Source organism: Melanotaenia boesemani, chromosome 2 (genome assembly GCF_017639745.1).
Source record: "Melanotaenia boesemani isolate fMelBoe1 chromosome 2, fMelBoe1.pri, whole genome shotgun sequence".
Taxonomy (NCBI): domain Eukaryota; kingdom Metazoa; phylum Chordata; class Actinopteri; order Atheriniformes; family Melanotaeniidae; genus Melanotaenia; species Melanotaenia boesemani.
In genome coordinates this window covers 27,190,038-27,215,686 of record NC_055683.1, presented here as the reverse complement: position 1 = coordinate 27,215,686, position 25,649 = coordinate 27,190,038, and the positions used below count along the sequence as shown (strand labels likewise).

Below are 25,649 nucleotides of genomic sequence, written 5' to 3'. Positions count from 1 at the left end.
TCCTCACCAGACTCTCTGGTCCTGCCATGGACTGCTTGGCTCCAGGGTCCAGAGCCAATCCCATTAACAGCCTGAACTCTGACCTCATACTCTGTCCACTCTTCCAGGTCCTCTATAGTGAACTCTCTCTCCATCCGGTCCATAATGACATGGGAAAGAACTCCCCCTTTAGACCCCGCTTTGGAGTACTGGATGCGGTAGCCAACAAGATCTGGATTGCCATTATACTCCCACTCTGGAAGAGGCTAAAAGTTTTTTTTCCTGTTTTATTAGTCAAGCAAAATCAAAATCAATATAAATTATATAACTGTGTGAGAGCATAATGAAGTGATAACCCAAGAGAGGCTGCATTTTACTGGGATCTAACAACAGATAAGAGGTGCTGACAGATAGCGTGAGATGCAGTTAGCAACATTTTAAAAGGTTTTATTGTTAAACTGAGGTACCACAGCATTGTGATTTTTATTAATAACATATCCCAACTATTTAAATATTTGTATTAGATCAGGCACTTTCAGGCATGCTTCTTGAGAAACCAATTATAAAACTGACGCTTGATAAGGCAGGAGGGCAGGTTTCAGTAACCTCTCAAATATCAAAACAGGTTTCAATCTGTCGAAAACTCACTCAATCTGTAAAGGTGAAAACACAGAAGATTTTCATATTTCCTTTGCAGGATACCTAACAATGACTCAATCACGCAATTGAACATGACAAGTAATGAATAGAGTATAAACTGAGCTTATTATTATTGAAATGTTATTATTCTTGAAATTAATATGTTCATGATTTACTTGAGAACTTTACTGCAAAAGCCATGAAAAGGGACATAAAATTTCATATTAGTTTAACATCAGCTTTTAAGAAGGGCTGTGATCATTGAGCTATGTCATCAATTTTGAAGAGCAATATGGCACTGCTGACACTCCTCTGCTTTTAAATCTAGGTATATCCTCTCTTTTTAATCTTGCAGGGGTTGCAGGGATATCACAAACCTCTGTGACTCACTGCTCAGGCACTGGCGCAGGGATGATAATAGACAGATGTGGTAAATAATACGCTGGCCAAATGCTGACACAGAAAGCAGCAATAACCAAGGGCACAGTGTGTCCAGTTTTCCAAAGCATCATCAGGGCTGTCGCCTGTATTCATTCATCACTTGAAAGCCCAAAGAGAACAGGATCAGGCAACATTTTACAAAGAAGAAGGAAAGGGCTTCTTGTGAATGAGTTCATTCAACAGCGACTGTCACCAAGAAAGTCATTTAATGTCAGACTTTGTAGTACCTCATCATCTAAATCAGATTTTTTTTAAACATAGCTTATCTTACAACTCAAGGACATTTTTGTCAATTCATTCTAGTCCCCCTTATTATATTAAGCGTTAATGACAGGGACACTAAAAGACAAAAAAGATTTTTGAAATGGCTCATTGGCATAAAAAATGTAAGTCTTCATAGCAAAAGCCATAACAATGTCCACCATTCAGCTCAGTTAACCCAATCTTGCCTGCATCAGGGACCAGCATGCAGTGTGGCATGAAATCTTACCATCCAGCGTAGCCACAAGCTGGTCTCACTGGCTGTGCGCAGGGTAACATTTGCAGGTGAGATGTCAGGAGGGGCCTGCAGGGTTTGGATCTTTCTGGAGGGCTGACTGGAAGGACTGGTGCCCACAATGTTTACCTGACGCATCTTAAACCTGAGACAAAAGAAACCCACTGATGGCAGTAAATCATGATTTTCTGGTGATTTAAGAAATGATGAGGATGTTTTGGATCAGAAAAGATCTTACTTAGTGATTCCCAAAATAAAAGCCAGTGATTTTAATAGAATTTGTGTTTATTCACCTGTAGAAAGTATAAGGGTTCAGATCCAGGACCTCCAGTGATCTAGCATCAGGTTCATTAGCCAGCTGCTGAACCATCAGCCACTCTTCATTCTCTCCAATTATACCAATCTGAAATGCACATGGAAATGGATGGCATAAGCAGTTAACAAAAAAAAATTAATAGAAAAACATAAAAATTCTCTGTACCAATTTGACGAGACAAAAAAAAAAAACAAAAAAAAAACACAAACAGAAACTCAAATTAAAATTTTTAAAATAGGACTGACTCTTTTTACCTGAGCTTCCACCTGCCATCGAGAAATTGATGTCTTGCCATCATAACCAGGTTTGAACTGCAGGGTGACAGAGCGAGGGCCGATGTTAGAGATGGCTAAATTGGTGGGAGGACCAGGCAACTCTGTGGAGGAGAATTGACAGAAAAATTAAGCCTTAAATCATGACTGCTTTTGAAGACTGCTGAGTGGAAATCAACTGACTCAGCAAAATGAAACTCTTTTCTGGTTAAATCTTTGTTCAGGGATTTTCAAATAGATTTTCAAATTAATTGGTCATATTTCCATTTGACCACTGACCTGGTGGTACACCAGAGGATATTGTGGAAGCAGAAAGCTGTCCCTGGCCTTTGGAAGTCATGGCTGCCACCTGAATGGTGTAGGTAGTGAGGGCAGTGAGCCCGGTGACCTTGTACTCCTGAGTGAGGTTGGGTAAATAATGGGTCACTCTGGTGTTGGTCCTGTTGAACTCCTCCCATGAGATCCGAAATCCTAAACAATATGAATAACCAAGCAGCACAACAATTTAGCATTTAAAATAAGCTCAGCTTTGTAACTTTAACACTGAGTGAAGCAGAGACATGCCAAGATGAAATATTTATTTTTATATTAACCCGTAAGAACTCCATTTTTCTCTTGTGGTTCCTTCCAGCTGACTTTTAGTGAGGTGTCTAAGATGTCAGTGAAACTAAGGTGTCCCACAGCACCAGGGGCTATGAAAGCAACAAAAACAAGCAGTTAAGCAACACCCTGGAAAAGTATTATCTACAAATGCTGTATAATATCTTACACACTAATACATACTGTCCTCATGGGTGCGTAACCACTGAGGTGGACTGCGAGGTCCATCTCCAGGAGTAGTGAAGCATAAAACCGAAGTGTAGTATTCTGTGAACTTTTTAAGGCCAGAAATGTAACCAACGTGAACACTGTCCTGAAAGTTGGGGCGCACTGTTACAACAGTGACCTCATTTCCACGACTGGGTTCCCAGGCCAAGAGCTGGAGATACAAATATGTTTTAAGAAAACATAAAAACTGAAAACTCTTCAGGTCTGTTAAGCTTATAACACTCTGAAAATTTGGGCTTTTAGCAAAATCTGTTTGACAATGACATAGCTCCTTCTCTTAATTACACTTGCCCTTCTGCCACTGACCACTAGAGTGCACCAGCTATCAGAAAGGAGCTGCTCACCTTATATCCCTGGTTGATTCCATTGATAAACTGAGGGCTCGGGGCACTCCAGGTAAAACGCACTGTGGTGGAGTTGACAGCCTCTGCTTGTACATTTCCTGGTGGCACAGTGGGCACTGATCCAGAGGAGGGGAAAAAAAACAACAGATACAAAAAGGGAGAGGATTAAAGAGGAAAATGGGGAGGGGAGAGTCGCAGGCAGACAAGCAAAGGAAAGGAGAGGAAAAAGGAATGGTAATGAGATAGAGAAAACTTGAAACCTACAAGGGGTGCTTTTACGCCAACCTCATTCAGAGCGTGAGAATCAGACTGAAGGAACATGTATTTTGGCTCATTTGGGTAGGTAAGAACACGCCAATCAAACGGGGTGTGAGAGCGGTTGCCTCAGGCGGCTTCCAGGTAAACCCTGCAGCAGTTCTTTTGAAGCGAGCATGCCATTCTGATGTAACACCGGAAAACAGTTAGGAGAGTTGTACATTGATAAAGCTCATGGGCCTTATATTGGTCCCCATGTCACTGTGTTGCCCTTAACTCTCTTTGAATGTATTTAAAATCACATGAAGATCTGCTTTCTGTGTTCAGTGGAGTGAGTGATAGAAAAAATCCAATTAATGAGAGCAGAGCAAGATGACATGAATGCTTTTCTCCCTGATGTTACTCGCAACGGTGACGTGGATGATGAAATCATTATTTATATTTTGCAGGTTGGGTGAAATAAAACTGTAATGTTGCCATACCTTTTTATAGTTATACTAATTGAACAAAGCTACATTACTGTTCCTCAGAAATGTGGAACATTTGTTTATTTGTCTATGCAACTGACTCTGGCTGATGTGGATCATTAACTGACTAATTAATCAGGCATCACACAAGTGTGCTAAAGTTTCCAAGGTTTTAATGAGTGCCAGACAGAATCCATCATTTCTGAAGCGTGTGAAGAATTTTCTAATCATCTGGCCATGAGTGTTTTTTTTACAAAGCACTGTAAGACTAATATAGTACTAATAGTACAAATTGAATTTGTTTATACAGAGAGCTGTAGAGAAATGCAGAAAGGAAGCTGCATATCTAGAGCGATGATTGTAAAAAAAAAAGATAAATCAACTGCACAAAAGCAAGTTTGCAGACCCACTGCAGAGCACTAAAAGTGTGCCTTGCAATATGCAACAGAACATTTTGTATTTATGCCTGTAGTTTATGTCTGTGTGCAAATTTTACTCTTGCTTGGGATAAAATGTCATATAAAATATTCACTTTAAACCGGAGTAAAAGACTAATAATATACACCTGTTAAATATAATGAAATCAAAAACGTCTGAGCCTGCCAGCCGAATACATTTTATTGAGCAGGAAGTGGAACCACGCAGGGAATTTAAAGCATACCTTCATTTATTTATTCATTTATTTTTTTTCATGGGCGCTCTTGAGAATATTTAGTGAGTCTGATGAAGGGATCTTGCGTCGTGAACTGGATTCAACATGACAGGTATTCAAAGAGATGAGCATGTTAAGCCTTTTAAAGCTTTATATACCGGTTAAAGGAATTTAAAATCAATCTGGGAGTCAGTGCATCCTCTATGTCCTATATTATAGAGATACTTGCAGCATTTAGGACTTACCATTATGGATGAATTAAATTTTCCCTAAAAAACACCCAAAAATGCTGTCCCATTTAATTTTCTTGTAACAAGACATGGATTAACCTATTGTTCTTTTGATATATAGCCAAGGTTATTGATGGACATTCAGCTTGTGTGGTTAAAAAGGTTGAGTCATATAATTTTTTAAGAGCAAGATTCCCAGACATCTAAATGATATATTCCCTTTGGAAATGAGCAAAACAGTGACTTTAAACCCCTGGAAATCTTTGAGTAAACAGGGCATTAAGGAAGCCAGAGCACCTGACTTAGTAGACATGCCGATGACACAGTGAGCACAATGTCTGTTCTAATTACTATACTCGGCAAGAGTAAAGCCTGGTACACACATAACGTTTTTTTGGGCTGTTTTTGTTCCGATTTTACCTCTTCCCGACCTCGGACGGCAAATGCCCTGAGATTTCCCTGTTCAATTATCATTTGGTCTGTGGTGTGTTACGAGCCGATTTGTCCCGACAATCCGCTCCGAAACGGGTCGTAGCCAACAACTGGGAATAGTGAACATGTTCAATATTTCAGTGTTGATTTCTGAGGAACGCAGACAACTCGTGCATTCTGACTGTGTGGATGGTGACGTGGTACGGAATGTAGCCAATCAGAGAGCGAGCTGGCTGGGGAACAAGGAAGTAAATAAAGTCCGTGTTCACGCTATCTCCAGTCTGTTATTTTTTTTATTTCTGTATTTGTCTGTTAACAATAGTCACAAGACCACCATCATTCCCTCGTCCTATATATCTTCTTCCATGCTGTGTGTTGTGTTTTCCGGTTGTTACTATGTTTCTTCTTCTTTGTTTCGACGTTTGTCCGGCTTGGAGGACTAGATTGTAGATGAGTTGCTGGACAGCATCATTATGTGTGTGTTGTTCTGTGATTACATTTTTGGAGCACACCACACACATTATGATATAAACTGAATTTTTTTATCTTCATGTGTGAGGTCTCGACCAGATTAAAAAAATCGTTATGTGTGTACCAGGCTTAAGAAAAGAAGTCAATCATAGCAGTTTTCTTATTAAGTGTGTAGATGTATGCCACAAGAGTAACATTTTATGTACATGATTAATCAAGTATCTAACAAAGGTCAACCAAAGTTTTCCCGTGGTCTGAAGGAACAATTTTCTGCCACAAAGGCAAACACTGCAAGCAAAGACCGATGGAACCTCACTCCATTTCTGTAGAGTGTATTACATTAATCCTGTCTGATGCTCTTACCTCCTTGCAGAGTCCACTCTGTGACTTTGTGGCTGAAGGTACCCCTGCCCGCTCCATTGTAGGCCGCCACCTCAATCTCATAGTTGGTCCAGATGATGAGGTCCTCCAGGAGCAGGCTGGTCTGGTCTGGGTTGGTGATGTTTTTTATCTGACAGTCCACTGGAAGCCCTGACAGACAGTACCTGGCAGCAGTGAAAGTTATTGATAGACAGGAAGGGGACACAGAAAGACCAGAACAATACAGACAGTGAATAATATTAGGACACGGGCTTTGAATAAAGAGTGGGAGGGAGGGCGGTAAAAGGGGGAAAAAAAAATAAATTCATGCAGAACAGTTATAAAATAGCTACAACATAAGAGGTGACATCAGATAAATGGAGTGGAAGCTATTTAATTGGCACCAATTATTCTGTAGCAGTGAGCAAGAATGAGGCAAAATGTAGACAAAGAAAAGAAGCTGACATAACAGCTATTATCACATTTGAATAGCACTGGCCTCATCCTTGGAAACAGAAAAAAAAGTGTCATAATCTTCTTACCTGATGATGTAGCCTTGGAGAGGACCGTTCTGGTGGCTCTCTGGTGGTGGCTGCCATTGGATCATGATGGACTGATTGGTGCGGCCACTTGCAATGACCGTCTGAGGGGGAGCACTGGGAGGCTCCTCAGGGAGAGTTAATCTGCAGCAACAAAAAAGCAGATAGAGTAAAAGACGAGACAAAGACTGAAGTCATGCATTAATTATCACTGGTTTCTGCATATTTCCATCCCATTTCATCATAGACGTCACATCATGATAAAGCCTGCCTTTTGTATTTTTTAGCACACTATAAGGAAAATTTAGAGTAAGTGTGGCTGTTTCGTTGCCCAAAACACAGTCTCTATACTGCAGTCCGCAGAGGGACGGAGTGCTGTGACAGGGAAAAGATCAAAGAGGCCCTGGTGAAAATGGAGCTGCACAATGGAGAGACTGCAAGAGAGGGAAAGATATAAAAGAACAAGAGATAGAGATCCAGGAAGACTTCTCCCTTAAGTCAATTTAAGATGACATCTTGATTTCTTTCCAACATAACGAAGCGCCCCTCTGGAGGAGATAAAGCAGAGTGTTTAGGATCAAAGAGGTGTGCCAAGGAGATGCCTCAGAATAGCCTTGCTCCTACTGACACATAGTCACCCTCCTATGGTGCACTCTTGTCTGTGCAGACTCACAAAGGAATTCAGTGAATTAGTGTGTGGTGAAAAAGCTGCATGATGGGCCATGGTTGCTCTCACTTTGAAGGAGTTCATTGCTGCAGGTGAAAAAGAAGCCCTTGCTGGTGCCGGCAAGGTCAAAAAGTAGCATGTATAGGTGAATGATGATAACCTTAGAATGTGTGTTGGAATGGCCTTTATGATTATGACTGTTTAGTCTCACTACTCAGGAGAAATCACTTGAGATTTAAGTCTTTGTTGAGCTCTGCCTCTTTAAAGCCTCTCGGTATTTTACTCATGAAGTACCACAAAGACAGTTAATATGAAGGAGAGAGATGAAGCTGGGTCAGCGCACCCGTCAAGTCTTCACAAAGCACAATTTCAGCTCATTCAGAGTTTTATCTTGAGAAGGCCTATCCTGAAGCTAGCGCATCTCTCCCTCAATCCCACAGGAGTGAACACCAAAAAGTGGACTTACAGGATTTTCTATTGAACTGCCAAGATGAGAGGGAGAGAACGGGTTGTTCCAAAGCAATCAAAGCCCTCAAAGGGCCACACTTTTTTCATAGCCATGGTACACATTAACTTTAAAAAGCGATATTTTTAACACACAACAGACACAGAGCAGATAACTGCAGCACCCACCGATCTGTCTCTTTGCTGAACTGGCCTCTGCCTACGTCATTGACGGCACACAGGCGGAACTGGTACGAACGTGCCGGGATAAGGCCACCGACAGTCACCCCGGTGGACTCAGGCTCAATGTTGGCCAGCAGCACCGTCCACGGGGCATCTAAGACAGAGAAGACAAGTGTAAAGATATAGCTTTGAGCAAAAGCTACTGAATGTTTAATGGCCTCGTGAGGACATTGAAATCCCTCAGAAAAAAATCTCTTCAGCACTGGCAAACGCAAATCTAAATTCAGTGTTATTTCTGGTTATCGTTCCACAGCATTGTTTCATTTTCAGTAATAAAATTGCAGTGACTGATAAAAACAACCCATTTATTCTGTATGGACTCCCCCTAAAAATCAGATTGCAATTCAATTATCCAAAACTCAGATCCCATCTGCATCCTCAGATTCATTTTCCTTTTAATGAGTTGTCATCTTCTCAGTTAGCCTGAGCTTAAATGAGAAATGGTTGAACAATTTACTCTCTCTGGGTGAAAACATTCCCACTTCTTTGATTTTATCTAGTGAAACAGAAGATAAGAGCCTTGGACACTGACACAATTTAGTTCCCTAGATCATTTGTAAGGAAGCCCACAGGTGGGGCAATTGAGTTATACTGATTTTAGAAGGTATGAGAGAATGCAAGAGCCAATTTAAAGGACTGAAAAGAAATGTAATATAATAAGAGGGGCTGTAAATGAATGCATACAAGGAGTATAAAGAAGCAACAATGTGTTGAAAATCACTAACCAAAGGAAACAGCAAAATGCAAAAGCTTTCTTTGTTAATGGTGAATCTGGTGAAAACTCACTGTTTTCTGAGACCTCCAGGATGTAGCGGATCAGGGGGCTGTTGCCATCAAATGCCTGGGCCCATGTGAGGTTGATGGCCCTCTTTTCTGTGGTGCTTAGAACTGCCACTGGGTTTTCTGGAGCATGGGGCAGCTGTCTGTTTGCGCATACATGAGAGAATGGAAGATAGAGAAACAGAATTAGACAAGGGAGGGACCAAATAACATCCAACCTAAGAGCCTTGCATTGTAAATATTAGAAGTACTTGATGGATTAATGAGGAGAAAAGTGATGGAACAGTGGGGAAAACATGTATCCATAATGGCCCGGACAGACTTAAATATGAGAGGAAAAGAAAGAAAATACAGACAGTGAGATAAGATATTGAGAAGACATGAGGCAGATGTGCAGACCTGACTCGGAGATGGGCACTGCGGGAGTCGTTGCCACCCACTGAGGTTACCCTGCAGGTGTATGTACCAATGTCACCCGACCACGTCTGGGAGATGTGCAGGGTCCCATCTGGATCCAGGCGCAGGCGGGGCGATGCATTCACATCGATCACGGAGCCACTCTTTTCCCACACATACCTGAAGGTGTGTGCATGAGTTTGTGAGTTGGTTACACAAACAGCCACACACACTCACTTTACACAACACTCTTTACTCCAGAGTATTAGTGACAGTAAATCTGTTTGCCGCGTGTCAATTCATACACCAAACACAAGAGCTGCTGACACTGATGAAAAGCCTTGTGAAGCAGATAACAAAGTGATTTGAATCTAAAAAGCATCTCTGTCTGGAACACATACAGTACAGAACCTTTCATGCATTTAAACTTATTGTCATACACCCACCTACACTTATGATCGCTCATACACATGCACATAGGCATGCACATACTGAGAGCTCCAGTGATTAATTGCAACTATTCAGACTCTCCGGCTAATCTCCTCTGTGTTGCATTTAATTAAAGGCGCTGTCTGAGGTTATTACGCTGTTTACATATTCATCTGTTTACCCCACAATCTGATCAATGTCGCAGGCCCACAGGTGACAGGCACTCTAATCACTGGGCTCCAAAGACATCATTTGACTCCCTCTGAGACAGACGCATGTGCACACTCTCTATCATGCTCAAGATTGTGTGAGGAGTGAGGGAAGACCGTGAATTAACTCCTCAATCTGACTCAGAGCTTCACAATCTTCTCCGAGAGTGGAAAAACACTCTTGCAGATTTCATAAACTAATTAGGCCCAGCTCTGATATCCAAGCTTGTTTTCCAGGCTGGTGTTGATGTCAGAAATTTATTCCAATTGTTCATAACAGACACAAAAAAAAAGCCAAAAATTCAGATTACCTTACAGTGACGCTGGGATCATGGGTCACACTGCAGGTCATAACAGCCTTAGTTCCTTTGATGACACTCTGGTCTTGTGGTGGTTTAGTGATGCGAGTTCGTGCTGTAAACCCCCCCCACCCAGAAACACTTATTCAGAAACTATGAATGGTTGAAAGGAGCTTAGTGGACTTTCATCTTTTACACAGTGTCTTTCTGAAAATGGATAAATCAATGCAGCATTCTCAATAGGTGTTTTCAAGGACTGGCAATGTGGAGTTATTCACAATAAATAGATGTATTAGCTCTACAACTACAGCAACAGTGTCTTGAAAATGGCCCTCAGGAACTTGCTACACCATGTCCTGCTTTTATTAGTAAACATGTCATGGATTACAAAAGAAAATTTCTCTTTATTGAATTTGATTTGACGTTTGCCGAAGGTTTTGTCTAGTTTTCTTAGTTTGTAGTAATTTATTTTGTGCAGTCAATTTTCCATTGATCTTACCCCAGACCACTATGTCAGCCGAGGCCTCATCAATGCCCCTTGAGTTACTGGCCATGCAGGTGTAGGTCCCAGCATCAGACAGGTGGGAGGGGCTAATGAGCAAGCTGCCCGACTCCAGCAGGGTAAACCTAGGCTGCTGGACCGAGCCACTGGCCAAGACACGTTCACCTGCAGGGAAGGGCAGAAGTGATTGATGGTATGGGAAGGTGGGCAGGGGAGAAAGGGGAGGAGGTGGTGGGACAGGCAAAAGAGAGATTAGGGCAGTGGAGAAATGTCAGGGAAAACAAACAGCAGGGAATACAGCTGTGAGAGGAAAGAAGTAAAGCTTGTTTGAAGATATTAATATTCTGAATTCCTTTATCTTTTTTTTCACGACTCTTGTCCTACTTCAGCAAGTCAATGCAGTATAATAACCACCCCCCAAGAATGTCGTGCTGTTAGCCCACGCACCTTTCTGCCAGGTGATGGCTGGCCGTGGAGCTCCTGAGGTCTCACAATGCAGAATAACTGACATGCCGTCAATCACTGCGCTGTCAGAGGGGCCAGCGGTGATGTTGGGAGCAATACCTGAGTGGGGTCAGCCACACACACACACACACACACACACACACACAGAATCATGCATAAGTTCAAACTAAATCAGGTGAGACAGAGGTGATAATGAGAGACATAAACAGCTTTCACTCTAATAAAGCAGGCGGCAGCTGAGAGCCTAATAGTCTTGACAAAAGGGGCAGCTGTCAGGTCTCATTCTCAGCGACAGCTCTGAGACTCTGACAAGGCACCTTCATCTTTCTGCCTCTCCTCCTCATTCTCTGATTCAAAAACAGGCAATAATTGCCCGAGCATCCAAGGTGACAAATGTGTCACCACAAAGAGATATACACTGCAGATAGATTGGTGTAGGAGGAAAAAAGGAAAGGGACAAAAGAGGATTAGAAATAAGACAAGAGGAAAGGATTTAAGAGTAGAAAAAAGAGAGAGGAAACAGAGAAGGAGAGAAGAGCAGAATTAAGTAGGAGACATAGGGATAGCCCAAAATTTCAAATTTTAAAGGGGACATACTTGTTACAGCTAGATAGGTGTTTGTCTGGATCTCTCCCGCAAGATTGCGGGCAAAACACTGAAACATCCCTGTGTCATCTGGTAGGAGACCATTGATCTGTAGGCTGCCTCCTACCAACACCCTGTACCTGGGGATCTTCACTGGGCTGATGGGTACGGCATCTTTATACCAGACTATGTCTGGCTGCGGCGTTCCTGTGGAGGAAGGAGAGGATTTATTTAGTCACTGTGACTCTTAAAGTATTTTTTTTTTTGTATTTTTTCATGTTTTCATGCTGTTTCACTCATGCAGTAACACAGTGAAACATAAACATGACAGACCTCGTGCCTGACAGGGGATATCCACCACCTTCTCCATTTCTGCGGTGATGTGACTTGGCGGCTCTTTTGTGAAAAGAGGATATTCTGTTTTAAGGAAACAAAAAACAGTCAGCATGCCATTACAACAACAAAAAAAAAAAAAATGTACCAAAGTGATGGAAAATAGTCTAGCACTGCACATGAAAGCAGCTGAGGTAAGACCAGTCTGCTCTGTGCACAGTTTAAATGTAAGCTCTGTGTTTATTACCGAGAACATGCAGGTAGGCCCCAGCTGTGACTGAGGGGACGCTGCTACTGCGGAGTGACGCCTCACACTCATAGTAGCCACTGTCGCTGACTGCTGGCAAACTGATGACCAGTCTACGGCCAAAATCTCGGATGCCTGTATTCACCACCACCCCGTCTTTCCTCCAAGTAATAGTCATTTTGACTAGGGGTCTAGACGAGAAAGAAAAGATGAAAAGGAGTAAAAGGGAGCAAGAGATAGAGAACGTGGTTTTAATACAGAATTATATTCTGTTTCAAGGTTAAAGATTATTGAGGGTGAAATGGGATACATCTGTCATTCTGATTAAGTCTTTGAATTGAAGATAATAGTCAGAATTCAAAATGTGTGAGAAGGGGGAACAGAGTGAAGCCTTGAATCAAAGGAAAGAATGGAGGAGAGGTACAAAACGAGAGATGTGCAAAACACTTTTCGTTCAGGTTCAAACAAAAGATTTCAAAACTCATTTAAATCTCCAAATATCAGACGAGGTGATGAATGAAGGTGGGGGTGCTTTGATAATGTGTGTCTGTGTGTATTTGCATGTCTTAGCCTCAGTACCTTCGTACGATCTGTGTGTGAACACTTACCTTGCATTAGCAACACACTCCATGACAGCTTCGTTTCTTCCCACTGTTACACTGGTGTTCTTTGGGGGGATGATGATGGAGGGGGCAATGGGGTCTGCCGGTCCTCCCACATCTATTACATACACACACATACACACAAAGCACAAAAAGTGAAACCAATCTATAACTGCACACCACCCTCTGATTAAGCCTGCGCATCTGCTTGATATAGTCAGCTGAGCATGACTAGATCCTTACACAGAGACTGACAATCTGTCACTATCACCAGCAGGTAGCTAGCATACTATAACCCAACTATTAACACCAGCGTCTTTACTTCAGATCCTTTTTCTGGTCCACACAGCATTTTCCTGAGCAAGGTGTTAGCCCAGGTGTTAGAGACCATTATGTAACATAATTGAGACAAACACAAAAGACGATTAAATGCAGCACCATCACTCGCGGGTTTCACGGAGCCTCCAGCCATCCATCGATTCACTGCCCTCAATCAGTGATCTCTCTCTGAATCTGATCTCATTTTCCACCACCTCCCCGGTGGATAGGTACGGGCTTGTGAACTTGTATGTGTTTGAGTGATTGTGCGTTTATGGTGTGTTATATGTGTGTATTGTGTGGCAGTGGGCTTGTGGGTGATCAATTGTGAGGGCCAGCTTAGGCTAATAAGGTTCCTAATCAAGTTTATAATATTACTATCATTGTTATTTTGCACCATCCTATTGTAAAGCTCTGCTTTTCACAACTTATTTAAGAATTTCATCAGTATTATGACAAAGCTTCCTTTGCAAACACCGCCTCAATGTTGAGGCTGACCTTCTGAATCTGATTACTGCTGTTAGAGTGAATTTCCTATTTGATTTTTGTATTCAAGTCACCAGCTACACATACAATATGTTCCCTAAAATGCTCTTTAACAGGGAATCAATTTTTATAGCATAAATTGTCATGCTACACATATAAATTAATATGAAAGGAGTATAGAAGTTTCACAGTGAGCCATTTTTAATGTAAACTGTTCAAAACTGCTAATTTAGATCGAGATAGTTGCAAGAAATCATGCAGTTTCCTCTGATCAGCATGTAGTAAAAAGATAAAGACAAAAAAGTATATGTTTATGGCATTTTGATGCCACATTGTCAGAGCTCATTTAATATCCCAAAATCAAAATATTTAAATGAACCCCGAAAGCTCAAAGATTTCCATTCCAAAAGCCAATTCAAAATGGCATCACAGAGTGTTTAAACACTGCATTAAAATTCATTACTGTCAAGAATGGTAGATGAAACACAGCAATTAAACTTCTGAAATGACAAGTCAAGTCAAAGATGCAGACGACAAGTAAAGTCTGTGGTACTGAAACATTCATTCTGTGACACGTGAGTCAACTTAAAATTCCTCTACACTTCGGCATAAAACCGTTTCATCATGATAGTACAAGCATCATATTGAGGGTGATGTTGACATTATTAATAATCAGCATGGAGAAGACTAATAAATCCATGCAGAAAAGCTTCCTGTCAGAGCATTAGGGGAGTTCAATAAGAAGAAATTAAACACGGTGCAATGATTTGCCTCAGTCCATGGGGTTTATGAGGAAAAATCTGAATCACTTGGGTCAGAAGTTATTGGCTAGTGTGTAAGATTGCAGAATTTGGCTGATCTATGTGATTTTTTTCTTTGCCTAATTAATGAGTGGTATTTTGTGGAACTTGATTGGCAAGGGGTTTTAAAGGAGTGAAGAGAGGGAGAAATGATTGAAGAAGTGAACTGATTTAAAGATTGATGGTTTGTTATAATATAGGAATGGATATATTTGAAGGATTTATTCATTAGGTCTCATGACACAGTCATGCTGAAGCTGTTGAAAATGTGATAACGTCTTTTCTTGAGTGTAGAAGCTGCTTGTATACAGAGTCATTATTGCCAGTAATCTATTTGAAGTGGTAGAGATGTGTGAAAATACACAAACTAAACAAGTTCGTTAAACTAAATAACACATGATGTTTGATTGAGAATGTGATCTGTTTGTGCAGGAAAAAATGAGAATCCAAGTCTTTTTCTTTTCCGAAAGACATGATTGGTTCCTGCCAAAAACTAATTAATGTATTGCAGCTCATAAACTCCCAGTGTTGAGAATACCTCAACTGTGTAATCTTCTAATTAAATGCACACAGTAAACATCATGCTGACCTGCATAACAAATTCTCACTACTAATATCACAGCATTGTTTACATCTGTTGCTGTCCAAAAACAAATGTAAAACAGAGTCATATCTGGTATATTTCACAAGCTAAAGAATAAAAAAAAAAACAACAACAACAAGAACAACCCTGTGTCTGGCTACTTGAAGCATTAGCCAATGTCAGTTTACTATTTCCTGTTGCACTCAGCTCTGTCTCATTTGTATGCTCTCTTAAGAACAAGAAGCTCCCTCTGCTGTCTTTTTTTTGTGTCTATTCTCCACAGAAATGCTAAAATGAACAAATGCAGCTCTGAAAACCTTATTGACTTTCAGATGCAAAACACAACCGCGTGATCTGCAAGGTCAGATTTGGTGAAATTCAGTGATATCTACTCCCAGCAGATTGCTATGTCATGCGCAATGACTGCTGAATTACAAATACTGCATTAAAGATTTGAGAAGCAGATGCATGAAGGTGCTTTCAAGAATATGCAGTTTCTCATACAAGCTGCTTAAAATCTTACTCAAACAGTTAAAATCCCTAAAATATAAATATCACAAAGGAGTTCCAGTGATCACCAAGTGTTTTGAACATACTCAGAAATATTGCCCTTATAAGCAAATAGCTAGAAAACAGGTTTAGTGGCTCCTTTAATTGGCTGCTAGAGGTAAGCAGAGAAAATTGTACTAATGAAAGTAAGAGAAGTGGGAGACTTTGCGTGACTATGTTCAGATAAAAGGTGACAGTAGGTGGGTAGATGTGGAAGCTTCAGTTAAACTTTAATGATCTGACTTGTAAACATGTTGTGCCAGCAATGCGAAATATCATTTGAAGTTGTGAACATGTTTGTTTTAAAGTGAGGCCGACCTTCTAATCTAATGTGTTTATTTGAGTGGGTGAATGTTTGTTTAATCATTCCCTGCTTCCTCAGTGTCATTTTCATAAATCAGATATTTGTGGGATGCAGTTAAACTGAAGGTCCATGTTATGGACCTGTGCCCTCAGCCAGTCTGACAGGTGCTTCCTGGGCTCAGCTTGTGGTTGTAATTTACTGCTAAAGCCAGGGGTTAGACGAGGACTGCAGAACAAAAGGGCGACTTTGTGCTGTAGGTCGCTGATGTTCTAAAGCAGTGTTTCTCAATTCTGGTCCTAAAGGCACACTTCCCTGCATGTTTCAGATGTTTCCCGGCTCCAACACACCTGATTCAGATCAGCTGAATTCCTCTTCAAGTTCTTTGTAAATCTGTTAATAAGCCATGGTGTGCTGGAGCTGGATAAGGAAGTACAGAAACATCTAAAACATGCAGGGCAGTGGCTGCTGAGGACCAGGACAAGTCTATTGAACAAGTCTATTGAACATGATGAGAATGCCTGCCAGTAGAGGGCGCTATCTCTGTTCCTATTGCCTGCAGCTGAGACACCTGTTGTTGAGCTGGTGTGTGGAATGAATATGCATGTGCTCACATGAGAATAAAACTGTTTAAATGACATTTTCAAAGCCAAAAACAATCTGCTGTTGATCTGTCTTTCACTGTGTGGGTGGCTAACATGCATATGTATGCAGGTATATCTGAGTGTGCTTTCATGGCTACTTACTCTCCACTGTGAGCGTGACAGGCTGACTGGTTTTGTTCTCCCCATTCTTATCGTTGACTGCTTGGGCATAGTAACGTCCTGCATCTGGTGCCACTGTGGACAGGATTACCAGCGTGTTGTCCAGGGTGATGGCACTGATGTGAACACACACAAACTTCAATAAGTCACATTTTAAATACACCATAATACTGCATGCAAGTCCACGTTACACTTAGTGCAGCCTCAAATAAAGCAAACAAGGATTTAAACCTCCTCAATCAAATTCTACAATTTGTCTCCAAACACACACAAAAATCAAGTATGCATCCACACACACAAACACAGAACAACTCAGATCATTAAACCAGTGACTAGTTGTTTATTACAGTCAATATATCCTGAGGGTAAACTGACACATGAGCATGCACATAAATTATGTCTAAAAAGAAGCACACAAAGACATTTTTTTTACAAGCGCTTTCATCTACAATGTACTGTAGTGTCTGATTATAGCTCAGAGGTTTGCCTCCTATTTTGTAGTGTTTGTAGAGTCGAGCACAAAGTCCTCTGTCATTTTAATTTTTCTATAACCTTGGGGACTTTTGCACAATGATGCTGTATATGTTTTGTTCATGGATACACTTGGCCATTTGCTAAGATGGCATTTTATCTGCATGAAAAGAAATTAATTAGTCCTGTGACAACATTGTCAAACTGATAAACATGGATATCTTTCTTAGAATTTTATTTGCACCATTAAAGTCATGGTCAGAATCCATTACAGTTCATCTTTGGGCAACCTCCTTCAGTGTATAAAGGAAATAAAATTGCATTGTCCTAAATTACCTTGGGTGGATTTTTTATTTTTTTACCATTTTTATTTACATTTATTATAATTGTACAAAGCTGCATGGAAAATGCCAAAAACAACTACAACATTTTATATACTTGAAACTGCCTCTCAACTTTAAAGCCATCCTTTACAATCCTTTCAGTAACTGCTGTGGCACAGCAGTCTCTGCAAGGACGGAATGCCTGTTAAGCTGATAGTCCAAGATGTTTGTGAAGTGCCTATTAAATGAGAGTTGACGCTAAGCATGCAGCCAGATTAGACTCTTCTTATATCTGTCACCATCTGCTTGATCGGTGTGGGATAAACACTCCTGGACAATTAGGAGCCGCAGCTCTGACAGAGTCAACAGACACACAAACACCAATATGCGCGCACACCTGTGAATATCGATGTGGCGTGACACAAAGCAAGCAAACAAGCGATAAATGCAGAGTGTCCTGCCAGCGCCTCTCATCGTCACAGAGCAAAGTTTCACAGCTTCACTGCTGATGAGAGTCAGCCATGTAGCTACTGGTCGAAAATGCATGAGGGGGGGGGGGGGGGGGGGGGGGGTGCATTTTTCTTTTTTTAATATCTGTAAGTGCTTTTACTGCCATTTTATAATAATAACAATAATAATAATAAAATAAATAAATAAAATAATAATAGTAATAATAATTATTATTATGTTTTTTAAGGTCTGCAGGAAGATACTGCCATTTTTTTCTTATTAGTTTTTTTTCAGGTCTGGAGGCAGATGACGCATGCAAAAATCTACGCCTCAAGCAAGAGCACACAACTCAGGGTGAAAGTGTATATAACAGCTATGACATAGTACAGCTGGCTGCTGAATTATAAATGAGGAGGTGGTTTCTGAAGAGTTATGTTCTGCCTACCTCTTTTTGTCTGGATGGCAAAATTAATCTCAGGTGATTACCTTCATAGTCGCCTCAGGAAAATTGCATATCTGAACAGGCGTAAATCCAACTAACATACAATATAGCACCACACCTTGACTCCCAAACTGAGCATGGCTCATGTAGATTCAGTCACCCGCCGAATCCCCCAATGTATGTACCCATCTTCAGACAGATTCTTACCACATGCACATTTGCACACATACACATGCACGTTCACAAATCCAACCAGGGGTGAGAGCTGTCAGTCAGTCATATCATCAATTGAGGCATTTTGTCCAATTTTGTCTAATTGGTTCCCCTGCTGCCTGATCTATCTCTACCCTTCAATCATTCCGCCCGCAAAGTCAATAGGGGAGATATAATAACCCGCTTTATCACTGAGAGGTGATTCAGTGATGAACACAAGGCCTGCACCAACATGTGCTCATCAACTATTCTGCTAAATTTCACTCATGGCGAGAAGGGGAATTGGAGAAAATCTGTGAGCAGTATTGAACTTCTCAGTCTTCTCTTCTCTGAAGTGAAAGAAATTCTGCTTCAGCTGCCCAGCGATAGCCAGCAACTTCTATATGAAAGTACAAGCTCAGACAGGCACACACACACACACACATATGTTAGATACACATGCTTTACTCCTCTCAAACACACTGAGCTGGGTTGAATGTAGACTTACATACGACTGCTTGAGGGAATCTTACGCCCATCTCTGAACCAGGTGATCTGGGGCCTGGGGAAGCTGTGTATCCGTGGTGCATGGATGAGGGCTCCCTCACCCTGGGATACAGTTTGAGACCTCTCACCCTCCACAAACCCCCTTATATCTAGCAGACATAAACATTAAATGAAAGAGAGACCATGAAAAAGACCACAACAATAAATGAAAAGTAAGTACCAGAGGAAAACCTATGCTAATAAAAGGATGAAAATGAAGAGTTATTATTGTCATTAATATCCTACTTCAGTTAAACTAATCAGCAGGCTGTGCTTTCACAAAAAAAGTATCCTCCCATTAATCTGCCAGTTGCATAAAAAAAAAGAATAAAAGAAAGAAAGAAAACAACACTTACAGGCAACCTGCACTTCAGTACTGCACTGCATTATAGCACCCACTCTGTTTCTCACAATACAACGATAGTGGCCAGCATGGGATCGGTCCAGTGAGGTGATCAGATACCTAATGGGCACACAAAATAGTAGTGCAATTAGTCATCATAAACATGACAGACAGCAGCATTTTTCATCTTGGCGCTTTTATCACCCACACTAAGGATGCTAAATAAATTAAGATGTTTCACTGGACATCTGAAACTCAGCTTGAATGGCATTCCACTTAAAACACAAATGTCTGAAAATATAACAGTGCGCTGCTGACGCATGAATTGGTGCTAATGTGTTAGATAGTAAACTGCAGAAAGGAGAGTGTATGTTTCACACATACAAAGCTGAGTTCCTGACTGGCAGGACTCACAAATCCCCCTTGTTATCCTGAATCTTCAGTCAGTTCAATCAGATCATACCAGCACCTGTCACATGTTCCAGACAACCACAGCTCTGTCTATCTGACATACATTCATGTGTAATGGTGTGTGTGAAAGGCTTGCTAGATAACCCAAAAGCTTAGTTTGCTACAGCCACTTAGAAGTGTGGCATCTCTAACAGTCGCGTTCTCCATACACTGCAATTCGGACGTGGTAGGATGTGTGTGGGGCGTCTGATTAAATGGATTCCAGTTCTCCTCTTTGATCAGGGCTGGTGGAGAATAATAAGCAGAGGGCTGGCCTGCAAGGCAGACCCTGAGACCAAGTCACGTGAGAACAGCCAATTGCTCAGAAAAGACAGGGAGAGAAGGAGAAAACAAGAGAGGTGGAAAGATGGGAAAGAGGGTGAAAAAAGTCAAGGAAGGGTTGCTGTGTGAGTGTGTTTGTGAGATAGCAGTGATAGCAATCAGACAATCCCACCTGAGAGACTATCAGTCCATGTCTAGTGCTCTGGTCAGACTGTGAATAAAGTCCTTAAAAAAGGACTAAAACAGGATAGAAGACGACTTTTACCACAAACTGCAACTGTGACTTGCTGGGACACACAGACAGTCCATGTTAGCACAGAATGAAGCTTTCATTGGCCACAATTGACAATGTTAGAAGAATTCTCCACCACTGTGTTCAGATTCTGAAATATGTAATATGACAAGTCCAGAAAAACTCTGCTGTATGCGAAACAGCATCTTCCTGCTCACAGAGCAAAGTAGAATTCCTACACTGTACAAGATGATAAAAAATGTAATTCTATTACAATAATCATAGCTTCAACAAACTGCAAGAGAGGAGTGAAAAGGCATGTTATCTGCTCACACAATCTTTGAATGATGAATAGTGTGAGATACAAATCAGAATAATTTTGTAATTCCCTGAACACAACATGTTAGCTTTCAAGGGAGATATGCAGCCAAATCAGTGCTGAATAAATCCATGGAAATGAGTCTGGAATATGAATAAAAATGAGCAATTGTGCTATTAGTTACAATTAAATGCTGTTAAAATGTCCTCCTGTGGTGGAATAATTACAGTTGATGAATAAAAGAAAAGATAATAGAATCAGCAGTGGCTGTGGAAGGTTGCATTCCTCACCTGTATTCCAAGGAGAAACGTGTAAGCTCACTGCCATTGTAGATCCATTTGAATTCCAGGGGCCAGCTGCCCTCAGCCATGCAGGTCAGGACCAGGCGGTTTCCCTCCAAATGAACCTGGGTCTGAGGAGGCTCCATCTTGAAATAAGGTGGTACATCATCCACTGGAAGGGGGAGGGGGGAAAAAAGACGCAGAGTGACGCAAAGGAAATAAAAGCGTGAATAGTGAGTAAGAGTGAAGCACTGAGTGGGGGTTGTTAGTAAAAATGGAATCTATGAGGGAAGATGTAAGTCTTCCTTTGAGAAGACTCACATCACAATTTCAGCTCTTCACAAGAAATGAGGGCTGAAAACAAGCCATTTCCATTTTTCTTTTGCATTGATTGGAAACTCGAAGGTCAACAGAAAATATTGCCAAAAAGCACATGAAATGAGTTGCTACGGTGAAAGCAGCTTACTCTTTTATTCTAAATTGAAATGTGCTGGCAGAGAGGTGGATGAGCAATTTGTGTTGAAGAAGAAGTGTAAATGAACACTTCCATACCTCAAAACCACTAAAAGAGGACGGGGGGAAGATAGAGATGGAGAGGAGCAGAGCAGGAACAGACAAAGCAGAGGGAGGAAAATACAGCAATAAAAAGAAAAATGGAACGCAAGCAAATTAGATGAGGAAAAAGTGAAAAACTAGGAAGCCATTGGAGGTAGCGGTGGTAGGGGTTACTTTAGAAAACACAAAGTTTCCCCATCTTAAACCCCCTTCTCTGACAGGATGAGTTATGCTCTGTGCTTCCCTTCATTTATCTTTATAGTTCCCTAATGCAGCCAGATTATACAGGCCCCATCCGCAACACTGCACACAGCCACTGCAGCTACAAAAACCCTTTGAGGTGATACTCAAAGTCCAGGGCTGAGTTTGGAGACAAAGTGCTTTCATTTGAGCTGATGAAAAAGGCATGATCAGACCTATTGATCTGTCTGCCTCACCAGCCACGGGCGACACAGAGCCAATTGTGCCAGTGTTTGTGGCGGGCTAATTAAAGTCTGTATTAATAGTTGCAGCAAGTCGCCAATGCCCGAAGCATGACTGGTTCTAAATCTGCAACACCAGCTGACTCCCTCTCATAGTGGATCACCGGTACCCTCTTTGCTTTCCGTACCCATACGCATGTTTACAGCCAAGATTTATGAGAGCAGAGGCAGAGGATAGTGTTGTGGGACTGGGTGAATGTGGGGGCAGCCTTGCCGAGCAGGGAAGGGGACACAGAAAATTGAGCCCGACTGAAACTGTAAATAAAAGAATGACTGTGGACCTTTGTTTCACATAGGCAGTCATGCGTGTAAGGGACAAAGATATATAACAGAACACACATTTTTTTTATCATCGCTTACAAAGCCTATCTGCAGCCTATTCTCCTTTCTATCACACCACTCAGAAAAAGGTCAAAAACAACTATCACCTGACTTTTGGTTTCAAAAAGTCTTAAATGTTTTGTTTGATACTAGTAATACTCCCCTCCCTGGTTAATCTTTCTTGTCTACCACTCTCACATGGACTTCTCAAAAACAAATACTATCAAACCCAACAGGCACTTGAAACTGATCCTTCCCTGAGCCCAAATGTAGGAGACATCCCTATTTTCCCCAGGTACAAGCTGCTGGAGTGGTGGCTTTGCTGTAATTCCATCCACTAGTAAATGCATTTGTACTTGATGAATGCAAACACACTCGCTGATACAAAGACCCACACCTACATACCACACACACATATGCACAATTTAAAAACATTTACTTATGGCTAAAAAAAAAACTGAACAAAAAAACACAGGTTCAATCACCAAGTTTGGCAGCTCTCTGTACCTAATGGTGCTGATCTATCTATGAGCCCCCATTAGAGACCTGCACATGCAAAAACCTAGGCTCACATCGATCGTCTGAGGTAAGGAATACACATAAAATCAACTTACTGATGTGAAATTGTGGAACAGGGAATTAAGTGCCCTGTAATTACCACTGTGGTTACCTGCTATGGTGCAGCTCATATGATCACACTCCTTTCTGCCTCAGATGAGCCATTCAAATGAAACCTGATTGTGATTCCCTGGACATTACTTATCTCTGACACTTGTGACCAGCTTCACATTTAGAGCAAAGTGTATTATCTCATGCACATAGCTAGCTGAAGAGAAAGAAAAGTCAATTGCTTAACATCATGGAACAGCTCGTAATCAACTTCCATACTTTTAAGCCCAGGTCCAAGCCCCAGTAGCACCTACCTAAAAAGATTCACTATTTTAAAACTCTGAGAAGAAAGACCACAGACATCAACAGTATTTACTGCTACAACAAGACAGGACCAATTTCTCTGTGCAATCGCCTCTGGGAACTAATGTGTTTCCAACAGAAAAACTCTTATCTGACCCTGATTCTGATTCTTCTCTCCCTCACTGTGTTTGTGATATTCACAGTGAAACACTAAAGTCAAAACTTTGTTGAACCAAGTTTGTACTTGTAGTAGGCACAGAGTGATATTTCAGTGGAGGGATTACTTCTTTTTATGTTGTCAGCCATAGCAGAAAAATTCATACATATGAATATATACAATATGTACGCATGTGTCAAGGCAAAGAATCTGTCTATTTTTGCTCATGCAGATGCAAATGTTTACATACATATGGATCATGCAGAGGAAAAAGTTCTGTTGGAATATACGGAGTGGTTCATTGTAAACTGCCATTCTTCAGTCACTAATGTGTCAGGTTCTTCTCTGCTGTTTTAATGCAGAATTAGTCTCAGGTGACATTTCCTTTAAGAACACTCAGACTTCACTTAATTAAAACAAGTCTATGCACACCACATGCACATGCTTAAAGACATGCAATTCCTCAATGAACAGCAATATGTATCCTGGCTAGACAGCATGTGTTTATCTCATCACAGCTGACTGTGCTGTAAGAAAGTAAAACTGGCTTTTTTCCCTCAAGAAAGGCAGCAGAAAGGGAGACAGAAATGCTGCATCCTCCTTTCCAGTGAAGAACACAGAGAAAGTGTTGATTTGGCAGATGCATGGCAGTACCCGCTGTCTTCACATCCAGATGGAAAGCTAGAGGGCAGTCCCTCTGGACCAGAAACTGCAGCACTATGACCAGAGATGAAAGCCAAATGAGTCGGCAAATCTAGTGAAGACCAAAACGTACATAGGAGGACCGGGAGGGATTTTAATGTGACTGCTGTGCACAGCGGCTGCCCCCAACAGCCAATCTGTGCTACGGCAGCCCATTCACTACAGATATAAAAACACCTTATTCTAACCTGACAGCTGAGGTTGAATGGTGGCACGACTCCAGTCGGGTCCCCTGCTGCATGTACAGAATTTTAATGGCTGTGAGACAAAGACCACAGGCACTGGGGCAGCTTTATGTACCAAAGCCCATTGTGTTCTCTGCTGCACCATGCTGGCATGCAATCACACACACGGTGTTCACATTCAGCTTTTGTCTCGTATTTTTTTCCTCATGCTTATTTTGTGTTTCACCTTCCAACCCCAGTTGAACTTTAGCAACAGGGAACTCTTCCTGCCCTCTGTTTAATCCTCGGGCACCTGTGTTTGAGCCTTTGTAACCACATCCTAGTGGGTACTTGGCACTGTATCACTGAGATTCAACAATGGTGGACAGTGGAGGCCCTGCCTGCTTTAACATTTGAAGGTCTCTTCTTATCCACTCTTACTCTTTCACTATCCTCCTCTCATTCTGCAATGTAACCCATTTTCTCCAGCTCTTTTTGTACACACATATTCATGCACATACAGTGACTTTTCTGCTTCACTGGCCCACTCCAATTTACCCTACAGTGTGTAATGTCATCCAGGAAAATGTAGAGTTGTCATTTAGCCTCTCCAATTGGTCTTTAACCTGTAAGATAGGTCACGGTTAGCATCTCTGATGGGGGTTATGCAACTGTCATGGCAGCGACCTTGGCCTAGTAATGGGTTGGTGAAAGCGTGAGGGTTGAAGGGTGGACAGAGGGGCTTAAAAGCATCTTGAAATCTGATGATTCCCTTATGAATACACTCTTACAAGAGGGAAGCACTCTCATACCAACATGTTATCCTCTTTGTTCATTTGTTACTTAAAAGTTGAAATGAGAACATTTAAACATTTTTAAACCACAGAAAATATATACCTCTCCCCATGAAAACAGTCTGTTCTGAAGGTCAGGCTGATCACAAGCTGCTGTCACCGTGACAGCAGGTACCGATTTACACTCCATCTCGTAGGTGAGTCAGAAAAGAGGGTGACATGAAAGGATGGATTAGGAAATGGGGTGAACAAGAGAAGACAGAGAGGAGGAAAAGGGAGTGACAGTAAAACAGATGGTGAGGGAAATGCCGGGTTTAATGGTTAAAACAAAGAGAGATTGAGAAATGATGGAGAGGCAGGGTGATATGACAAACTGAGATGTGCAGAAAGAAAAATTAAACAAGTGAGGGGGTGTCCTCCAACAACAGACAGCAAGGTGAAGTGACCCATTACAAGAGAAGTCAAACAAGCAGGCCAGGCCTGAAGACATGGTGGGGAGATGGAGAGT

At 41.4% G+C, this 25,649-nt stretch overlaps 1 protein-coding gene across 2 annotated transcripts in view; it reads right to left on the bottom strand.

Annotated features, from left to right (window-relative positions):
• sdk2a (sidekick cell adhesion molecule 2a) overlaps nt 1-25,649 on the bottom strand; it is an 84,649-nt gene that overhangs the window by 14,103 nt on the left and 44,897 nt on the right. For both annotated transcript variants that reach the window (XM_042004966.1, XM_042004973.1), the window contains exons 2-25: nt 21,064-21,226; nt 19,504-19,610; nt 19,110-19,257; nt 16,706-16,839; nt 12,929-13,040; nt 12,321-12,511; nt 12,074-12,157; nt 11,753-11,947; nt 11,138-11,254; nt 10,688-10,855; nt 10,201-10,303; nt 9,255-9,431; nt 8,862-8,998; nt 8,022-8,169; nt 6,725-6,865; nt 6,186-6,367; nt 3,316-3,431; nt 2,927-3,122; nt 2,737-2,835; nt 2,423-2,614; nt 2,126-2,247; nt 1,849-1,958; nt 1,550-1,700; nt 8-245 (exon numbers count right to left, since the gene is read on the bottom strand). In XM_042004966.1, coding sequence (XP_041860900.1) covers nt 8-245; nt 1,550-1,700; nt 1,849-1,958; nt 2,126-2,247; nt 2,423-2,614; nt 2,737-2,835; nt 2,927-3,122; nt 3,316-3,431; nt 6,186-6,367; nt 6,725-6,865; nt 8,022-8,169; nt 8,862-8,998; nt 9,255-9,431; nt 10,201-10,303; nt 10,688-10,855; nt 11,138-11,254; nt 11,753-11,947; nt 12,074-12,157; nt 12,321-12,511; nt 12,929-13,040; nt 16,706-16,839; nt 19,110-19,257; nt 19,504-19,610; nt 21,064-21,226 — 3,531 coding nt within the window. The remainder of the gene's footprint in view (nt 1-7; nt 246-1,549; nt 1,701-1,848; nt 1,959-2,125; nt 2,248-2,422; nt 2,615-2,736; nt 2,836-2,926; nt 3,123-3,315; nt 3,432-6,185; nt 6,368-6,724; nt 6,866-8,021; nt 8,170-8,861; nt 8,999-9,254; nt 9,432-10,200; nt 10,304-10,687; nt 10,856-11,137; nt 11,255-11,752; nt 11,948-12,073; nt 12,158-12,320; nt 12,512-12,928; nt 13,041-16,705; nt 16,840-19,109; nt 19,258-19,503; nt 19,611-21,063; nt 21,227-25,649) is intronic.